General features: G+C 40.5%; 1 protein-coding gene across 1 annotated transcript in view; it reads right to left on the bottom strand.

Moving 5' to 3' along the window:
• The window catches only part of cachd1 (cache domain containing 1), a 93,441-nt gene extending 86,689 nt beyond the window's left edge, over positions 1-6,752 (bottom strand). Inside the window, exon 1 of the mRNA XM_032526179.1 lies at positions 6,504-6,752. Coding sequence (XP_032382070.1) covers positions 6,504-6,752 — 249 coding nt within the window. The remainder of the gene's footprint in view (positions 1-6,503) is intronic.
• Positions 6,753-10,302: the final 3,550 nt, after the last annotated feature.

Here is a 10,302-nt window from a genome sequence, read left to right as displayed (position 1 = left end):
ATCCCTGCAATAACAAAAAATCAGTTGAGAGGTGCAGATAGTTCAGCACAGCCTTGAATGGCTCATAAACTGCTAAGGCACATCATGATGTACGGTTGGACTGAGAAGGAGAGGTTTTGCCATCGCAACGCAAGGCTGTAATGCAAAGCACCTGTAGCTCAGACGACCTGAACATCTTACACGGGAGAAAGGAGAAAGAAACCCCTACAACTTTCAAAACCTGACAGACATTTAATGCGGTAAGATAACATGAGAGGTGGGGAGGGAATGGGTTAGAGCATATTATCCAGTGTGGCTCCAAACCCTGATGCAAATGAATATGTGAACCCGTATTAGATCCATAGAACCCCGACACAGCCATGACAGCCTTTTTACCCATGAGTGCCACTTTTTTTCCCTTCTTGGCTGCACTTTAAGTTGTTAAGTTAAAGCAGCTGTAATACTTTTTTTTTTATACATGAGTATGAATTAACTGTGATATGTAAAAAGGAGACACTCGTAGTGGCAAACCCACAGAGAATTATCCCTCGACTCTGCAGTTTCACTCGACTCCAACCGTCACTGTTTTGGTCCCGCAACTTCACTGTTTTGGTTCACCCTCTCTCAGGCATGGACTGGCCATCAGGAGCACCGGGAGATTTCATGGTGGGCCGGTCCATTTGTGTGGGCTGAATGGGCTGCAGCTGCACTCTGTCGACAACTAATTCTTTTTTTTCTTTTTCTTTTTAAATTAGCCCGTAAAGAGAAGAGAGATCACATAATTGACCCACTTGTGTCGGTCTTCACTGGCTGGCCCACAGAGAGGAGAGAGGTCACATGATTGGCCAACTGGTTTGTCTTTCATCTGAACACTGGCCAATCACATCCCACTATGGCCCACTTCCATCCTATCATAGAGACAGAACTTTTAAATCCCGCTTCCACCTGCGGCATAAATAACAAAACAAAGTGCCCGTAGCTAGCTAAGAAACACAAGATTTAAGCATTATGAAATCATTGTTTTAGGGTTTTAGTAAGCTAAAGCCCTTGCAAACATAGTACTATGACTTTCGGATTTATCCACATTCCACTCACATAAGCATACTCTGTGTTTCAAAATGCAGCTTAAGTGTAACTTACAGACTTGTTTACTATACAAGACATCTTGATGACAGCCAAGCTCCACCCTCAAACTTTAGCCATCTTGCCTTCAGGAGCCAGGCAGCCTTTTTGAATCAGTGAGTACATCATCATACTCCGTTACCGTACTTACCACTCAGAGAAGTGAGAGTATTATGGGACTGGTATGTAGGGTTCAAAATGAACTTTTTCTCCACCATAAAAATGGCTAGTGAATGTGTTTTTTTGCTGGTGAATCAAATAAATCTACCATTCTACCAATGTTGAACCCTGCTGGTATGTACATGTGTTGAAGGGTAGTGAAAGGATGGTTGGTGTCTGGCCGATTTTGTTGGGCTGGTGTGGGTCTCAAAAGTCCAGGGCTGATTTTTTTTCCCCAGTGTCACTCCGCGATGTAAATCGAGTGCAGAGTTAGTTGAGCATGCTCAGATTTAAACAGTTTATATGACATAAAGTGTCATACTGAAATTTGTGAAATCCATTAAATAATAATAAACTTTTTCTCATTACAAACATCAACAGAAGATGGGAACCATTTTAAAAATGTTTTAGCTATCCATGATTGTTTGATTGCTAACATTAGCTCAAAACGCCGTTCCAGGGACAGCCTTTGTTGTGTTTGATAGCTAACTTGCAGCCAGCAGTGAATGAACTTTGTTAAGTAGGTCAATTCTTATTGTTTTGACATTACAAAAGTCTCTCATTAGCATCTTGTATGCTACTTGTTGCAAAGTGATGCATGCACGACTCAAATCTGCACTTGACTTACATTAGGGAGTGACACAGCCTGACATGCTATAACACTCCATGCAGGACTGCATGGAGTGTTATAGCATGTCAGGCTGGATCTACAGCAGCTACAACACACATTTAAATTGAAAAGAGAGAATGAATGAGAGATAGAAATACTCCAACATGATGCAGAGGGCCTCTGAGGCTCGCGGTAACCTTGACTGTTTCAGCACACAGCCATGCAGGCAAGAAATAAGAAGCAAGAAGGCTTTGAAGCTGTACGGCAGAGAACCTAGCAGGAATTCTGATGTCCTGCTGTACATCCCCTAGCCCTCCTCCTCCCTCTCAGTCTCTGCAAGGGATTCAATCCAAAGCGTGGCAAAGAGAAGAAACAGCCGAGAGAAACAGACAAAAGAGTAAGGAGATGAATAAAGGCAGCTGGAAGACATTTAGATAATGTCTAGTCTAAGTTAAAAAAATAAAAAATAAAAACCAGGAACTGGGAGTTCTGTGATAGCCCCTCAACTGGTGTTGCCCTTGGACCGAACCCAAAACTAGAAAATCACAGCCTAATGACAGTGCCGGAGCTGTCCCAATTTTCTCTTTTCCTGCACAAAACCTCCATTGCCCTCAAATTACTATCAATATTCATTTAGAGGGCCGGGGATGCTGGACGAGTCAGCCTTTAAAACAAACCACACTTCTCTGAGGAGGATTAAGGCCCTTAAACTGAAATTTCCTTTGTAAATAATCATCCGATTTTACAAAGGAAATAGCCTCTCTTTAAAGCCAAGTGAGCTGGAGTTTTTTGCACAGCGATGACTGATCTCTTTTTGGCTTCACCATTTAGTGACAATCTATGCAGGCCCGACCAAGTGTGTGTTGCTGCAACTGTGGCTGGAAACATGTTGCGTGGTCCTGGCTCTAACGGACGAGGAGCACCAGGCCCATGTTTTAATAACAAGGAAAAGGAGAGTCAATTTCATATTTAGATCCAAGTCCAAATTGCCGTGCAAACCCCTCCTGATTTAGGCCGCAGACAATCTGACATGAACTGCTCATTAGTTACATCTAGTATATCAGAGAACAACAACCGCTGAGAGTTGCATGGCAGAAATCATTCAGAATAAGAAATAATTTCTTAACTATTAATCAGAGTATCAACTTTCTGATTTTTACACTAAGAGACAATGCCAGGCGGCAACAATCAAAGACACAACGAATAGCATTGATTAGCAACAACTTAACACATGACAAACAAAGGCTGTTTAAAAGAAATAAATTAAAAGGAAAATGTAATATGTAAATGATGGGAAGTAAATGCAAAACACTAAACAGTTAGGTGAATCGTGCTAGAGACTGAAAATAGAGGTTTATTATTAGCAACTATTTTAATTCTTGATTAATTGTCAGTAATCTGTCATTTTTATGTTTAAAAATGCCAAACATTTACCGTTTCCGGCTTCTCAAATGTGACATTTTTATGCTTTTCTTCCTCATATTTTATTTTTTTATTTTCCTTGGTTAGACAGAATAAAGCATTTGACGGTGTCTTCTTTGACTCTGAGAATTTTTTGTATTGACGATTCTTGATTGACTGATTTCATGAACTAAACGATGATCAAATTACAGACAACATGATAGATCAATCAATTATGATTAGAACAGAACACTGCAGCCCTACAGCAAACTTTACAGTTTGTAGTTGCAATCATCAGTTTCAAATCAACTGAATTACTAAAAATAACTAATTGTAATACACAGCACTTTTTTTTCAGAAAAGGGGACAATAAAGAAGCCATCTCTAAATCTGAAAGAAAAACATCTTGTGGACCAATCAACTTAACCAGAGTGTCCCCGGATAATGGAGTAACTCAAAGAACAAGGTTGACCCAGTGACTCAGAAGCACTGACAAGGAAAGCCTCAAATTACACATCTGCCAGAGAATGAGGGGTGGAGCAGAGAGAGGTAGAATTACGCTTTAAACGGAGATGCTGGGATGCACGCTTGATGACAAGACCTTCAGATCTTCTCCAAAATAGTACAGCATTAACTTTTGCACGACGATGTCTTTGTGCCAAAAAAGGAAAACACAAAAAGTGCCTCAAAGAGATAATGAATGTCAGCTGTGACTCCAGAAAGCTGAACTTGAATTCAATGGTGCTGTTTGGATATAAACTCATTTCATGTGGGAGTAGGGTGGGGGTTCACAGTGTGGAAAATCACTGCCTCCTTCACAGCACAGGGAAAAAGGGGAAACTACCAAAGAGACAGAAAGATAAAGTGAAATCCAGTTCAACAGACACACCTGCAGCCTGCAAGTCAGGCCACATCTGAGCATCAGAGCAGGTGTCCACACAGACAGCACGGCCAACAGATTCCTACAGTTGTTTTCACAGGCAGATGCAGACTGTTTATACTGGACGCACATCTCTTTCGCAGAAAACCAGTCTGACAAATCCATTAAATCCACCGCTTCAATCAGACTCGCATTAGCTTCATGCCAAGTCAGATTTTCACAGCTTGTACAACAACAAGATTGCCTCAAAGCCGTTTTCCCACGATACCGGGGGATGATGCTGAATGAATCCTCTCATAAAAAATGTAGGTAGGTAATCCGAATGAGTCATTAAAAATAAAGTATTTGAATATATTAAAATATTTTTGCATGAATTACATCTTTGCAGCTGATAGGTGTAAATAAATTTCTCTGTATGCACCAGCACGAGCAACAAACAAGAATAACGCAGAGCAAAAAAAAAAAAAAAAAAAAGACTAACTCTACAAATCAGCAGAGAAACTAGAGCTTGGGGAAGAATGAGCCTGGAGCTCAGGGAAGGATGAGCGGCGACAAAGGCGGATCCAAGGGGATCAGAGGAAGTCCTCAAAGCCGACTCCCATAGCCGGGATGAAGGAAGCTCAGTGTGGAAGCGGAGAAGATGAAACACCATTTTGGGGCCGGGCCCCCCCCGCTGCCTTGCCTCTGTGTTCAGGGCCTGTGAGCTCCTCTGCCTCTGAAGTGCTAAACAGCCCCCACCCCCCTCACACCCTGCAGCAACCGGCACTGCCCTCTGCACCCCCTGCCATTTGGTGACTCAACGCAGGTCTGCACGCATGGACATGGCCAAGTGGTGTTTTCATTGTGTTCACATAGTACGTTATCATATCGATTAATCTGCTGACTTGATCAATCGATAACAGGCCGGAAAATAGGAAATAGTGTTGATCGTTTGCCCGACCAACAGTGTTTAGTTATCATCACATATGAGAAACATAAACAGCAAATTCTCAGAATTCAAAACGGTGGAACGGAGGAATGTGTTGTACGTTTGCTTTAAACTGACTTTAAATTAATTAATTTCATTTTCAGAATAGTTGATAGTAAATGAATGTGCTGTTGACCAACTGATGAATATACTAAACCTTTCAGCTCTAATTCAAATTGCTTGCTGGCTTTCTGTTTTAACCCATAAGATTTTCAGTTTACTAGCTAGAATCTGTGCCGTTTTGGCATATTTGTTTAAAAAAAAAAAAAATGTATGAACTGCCCATTTCATGTTTAACATCAATGATAAACCAAGGTTTGTATCATTTAATAAGGGAATCTACTTATCAGCATTATGGGGTTACTATTGGCTAGTAAAAAACAATAGGTTTTATGTCCCCACAAAGAAGAAACAAGGGCCACACACGCTTGAACCATCTCACCTCTAATAAAACTCAAAAATCAGTACAGTCAGAGTTGAAACAATGAATCAATAAATTGATAACAAAATCAATCTGCAACATTTTGAAAATAGGGACATAATTTAAGCCATCAAGCAAAATATCTGTTTACAGCTTCTTCTATTTTCTTCTTTTCTATCACTGTATATTGCATATGGGGGGGGGGGGGGGGGCTGTTGGTCAACTATAACCAATTTGAAGACATCACCTGGACCTCTGGGAACATGTGATGGCATTTTTCAATAGTTTCTAACCTTTTACAAACCACGCGACTCATCGATTACTCACAAAATGATCAGTTCAAGTAATCGTTGTGTATTGTTTGCATGTAGTGAGGAGAATCCGTTCTCCTTGTGTCCAAAAGGCTAATTTTTTCACCACAATGGCATGTGTGCATCTTTATAACCAGACACAAGTCTGCTGTTGGATTAAGAACAATCCACCATGCAATGTTGCCTCATGGCTGATTTTAAATGAGAAACAATGTACGTTAGGTGATAGTTTATTCACCTTACCAACAGACCCCCCCCCCCCCCCCCAACACACACACAGACACACACACTGAATGTGTTTAAATAACTGATCGGTTGTAAATGTCGTCTTTTTAAGCGGATTAGAGGATAATAAAGGTGAAACCTCCAGCGTGTGGATACCCCAGATAAATGCGTCCTAAATTTAAAGCGCCTGTTGTTCCTGTGAAACACTGGCAACCAAAGACCTAATGGTTTCGTAACACTGTAACATTTCTGACAACAAAGTTTCCCTCTATGATTGATAGGCTACATTATTTTGTTGTTTTGAAAATCCTGTTTGTACCAGTTTGGCTCTTTAAATCCGCTCCAAACACGAAAGTGGCACAGCCATTTCTCACACTTTTACACAGAAACGAACACACACTTTTACAGCAATCCTGATCCACGTTTACCTGCATGGTAAAGACTCCCAGCTCCTGGGAAGACAGCTTTTTCATCTGATCGGCCAAAACTTGCGCTTCTTCCAGGATGGAAAACTCCGTTTCGGCTCCGCAGTATCCACAAGAAAGAACCGAGCACATTAGAACGAAGCTCCACGAAAAAGCCAACAAGCCCCTGTGAATCCGAAGGTGTTGATCCCGGAAAGCAGCGCGCGTATTCGGCGTCGAACCCAGAGGTTTCTCCCCCGTCCGCCTCGCCATGATGGCTGTGGGTCGACAGGCTGAAGAAACACGGAGTCTTAAGGTGGCGGGGGGGGGACTTCAAGGGAAACTACTTTTACAACTTTGCAGCGTAGAGAGTGTGTGCCCTTTCTCTCCGGTACGAGTCTCCAAAATTGCCGGCAGCGCAAACCATTGCAGCTCTTTGAAATCCAACAAGAGAAGAAAGTAGATCCATGCGTGTAAAAGAAGACACGGTTTTTTCTTTTTTAGACGTTGTCGGCGTTTCGTCTTCAGTCACTCGCTCCAACTCCTGGAAGTCTGGCGAAGTGTGTGCGAGCCGCAGATTCACCACAATGGGGGTGAAAGTGGGAGGCGTGGAAACACAAGAGTCCTACCGACGCCTGGATCTCCGGATCAATGGATCAGGGTTTCCTGATGATGCCTTCAACTGCAGCTGGGAAAACAGCGATCAGTTAAAACGGCCGGGAATGACCCTTCACGATTATACGAAGTTTGCCGAAGGTATAATCTCACAAATGCATAATGTTAATGACCTCTGGTCCATGTCAGTCATATCCATGACTGATGGTTTAAATCGCCCAATGCCTTTCATTGTAGGTGTTTCATTATTTCCCATTTTGTTCAACCTGGTGTGAAATCTACGAACCGTTTTAAATGTTGAGTTCACTGTACATTTGAATTCTCGTGCATTTTAAAATAACAACTGGATACGTTGACTTCAAAAAATTTTATTAATAAAAGTGGGGTTACTATATAGGCTACAGGGCCTTCAGTTTTCATGAGGGTATAGGATCATTTAAAACAGTAAAAGTAAAACTGTCAGTAGCCTATGTGGGATTATGTCTTTAGATGCAGTTAGATTTCTTTTTTTTCTTTTTTTTATAAGGAAGTGAAAAAAGACATTCAGTTGAAGTAAAAGTCCAAACAGGCACATAGAGTGGTCCTCTGCTTTCAGGCATTAAACAATAAAACAGGTGACGTATCTGTAAAGGTTTTGGAAAAAATAAGCAACAGCATTTAGATCATAAATCAAAGTGAGTGTAGCATCCAGCAGAGACTCCACTCCTGGGAGGATCCAGTTCTTAGTTTTGTTAAGGCTTCAATTTCACTTTGGCCGAGCTGCTTTGAGGAGAAGCAGAGGCTTGTGCAATTAACATTTTGATTTCTGAAGGCAAAAAAAAAATAATTTGTTAAAGAATCTTGTAGTCAATGATGTGAGGCTTTGAAGTAAAACAGCACACCAACCCATCCACCAGCTCAACTCCAATCAGGGTCTCTCTCTCTGTGTCTATACACTTCATTGATTGCATTGTGTATTTAATTTGCAGCTGCACAACTGGACTCGCCCCCTCCCTCTCACTGCTTGTAACCTTTGGGGGATTTTCTGGTTAACCTATGTTGCATCCAGGTGCAAAATTTCTGTTGCATGGCTGTTTGATCTTGGAAAAAATGGGTTTATCCTATTTACAAACTGAATACTAAATCAAACATACCACATTAAAATACATTCCCAGGTAAACTTAGAGGGCAAAGCTCAGTTTTTTTAAATTTGAATTGAAGGCATCGAAGAGTTTTTTGCTAGAGTGCTGAAACTGCTGTTTGATGTATGACTCTCAGATTACATGAAGTTAAAAATTATTAACTTGTGGCAGGTTAGCTCAGTTGGTGGAGCAGGCGCACGTATATCCAGGTTTATTCCTCGATGCAGAAGGTTGAGAGTTTGAGTATGACCTGTGACGGGTTCCTGCATGTCTACCCATCCCTCTCTTTCCCCTTTCATATCTAGCTGTCCTGTCCATTAAAGGCGGAAATGCCCAAAAACCATTAAAAAAAAGAAATAGAAGCTACATCTGGCTTCATGGCAACTGTAAATGTTGGCAAATATGGAGTAAATTGAAAGGAACAATTTACAGATATTGCAGGGGGTGACATGTCACCTTTTCTATAAAATTAAACCTATACCTAATAGATTCAATGAACCCTTTTTTCAAACTAGATGCTACTAGTAATTAATTCTTTACCAATAACCTTTACAGACAGCCTTTATAGACGGACTGATGTAATGGGATCAACACATGCCTTCTGGCCAGCTCTGTTGGTCGTGTAATTAGGCCTCAGGTTGCTTCATGTGTCAATCACACTAGAATTAACAGTGGAGTTTGCCCAGTCTTTAACCCATAAACTCGAATCAAGTCATGGGAGGCTTAAAGAAACCTTTCAAATGTTTACTACCATTTAGCCGTGAAGTGCTAGAGTAACCAACCTCCACTCTGTTACACAAACATTTGCCCAGTTAGGTTTGGTTATAGACCCTGACAAGTAGCTATAACACTACTAAAGCTGTAGGTCCTTTTAGCATCAACAAGGGGATTTTCATTTCTTCATGATGCGTCACTTTCTGGAAAGTCGACATGTACATAAATATATAATTTTTATGTTTTAGTCAGTCAGTCAACCATGTTTAGTCACGGCCTTGATCATAGTGAGGTAGAGCAGCCTGCCCACCATGATCGTTCTACATTGGAGCCAAAATAACTTCAATGCCGTGTAACTGAAATATCATCTGTCAAATGAAGACTATTTTTGGTCCCATTGTTACATGGGTAGCAATAAAGCTCAATATTACATTGGAAAAAAATCATTTTACTTTAGTTATTATGGCTACCGATGGTGCTTTTTTCAGTATGTAGGCTACTACTCGTAATCTATGGAAGCAAATAAGAGACAGACGTCTTTAAACTTTAACAGCCACTGGATACTTAATATTGAAATAGTTTATTTTGAAAAACATATTTGAATTGATTTGTCCTGAATTCATCTCTCTGAAATTTAAATATGAAAATTCTTGAATTCCATTTTAAAAACCTTCATTTTGATCAATTTTTTTCAATGGTCACAAATTCAGATACAAAAAAAAATCAACTTTCAGAATTTCAAATAAAATAGATTAGGTTGATCCAGTTTGATTGCTCAAATTCAGATTGAAAAATTCAAGTTATGTAGTCACACAGCAACATTTGGGCTACCCTGAAACCGTCTGGCCTATCAGAGCACGGCCTGGCTGTCATGTGATACAAAGTACATACTTCTGTCCAACCCTGAGTTCGATTGTACATAAACAACAACCTTACCGGAGAACCTTGGTTTACCTGACAGTCCTCTTTAGGTTCCATATCCGTGCCGATCTCTTGGATCACTTGACAGACAGGCCGTGCTCTGCTAGGCCAGAGGTCGGTTCGATTGCATGCAGCCTCAACTGCTTCTCCTATCCTGGGTCGCTGTGTGAATTTTTTGATCTGAATTTGAGCAATCAAATTTGCCTGGTTTTCTTTGAAAAATTGTATCTTGAAATTTGAGATCTGAATTTGAGCAATCAAATTTGATCAACCTGAATCTATTTTATCTGAAATTCTGTACGTTTAAATTTTTTTGTATCTGTATTTGTGACCACTGAAAAAATATTTATCGAAATTCAGGTTTTTAAAATGGGAATCAAGAATGTTCATATTTAACTTTCAAAGAGGTGAATTCAGTAAATATCAACTCAGATATATGGTTTCCAAAGTAA

The sequence above is a fragment of the Etheostoma spectabile genome, chromosome 9, assembly GCF_008692095.1.
Source record: "Etheostoma spectabile isolate EspeVRDwgs_2016 chromosome 9, UIUC_Espe_1.0, whole genome shotgun sequence".
Lineage (NCBI taxonomy): Eukaryota > Metazoa > Chordata > Actinopteri > Perciformes > Percidae > Etheostoma > Etheostoma spectabile.
Note: the sequence above shows the minus strand (reverse complement) of the source record. Positions and strands in the feature narration are given on the sequence as shown.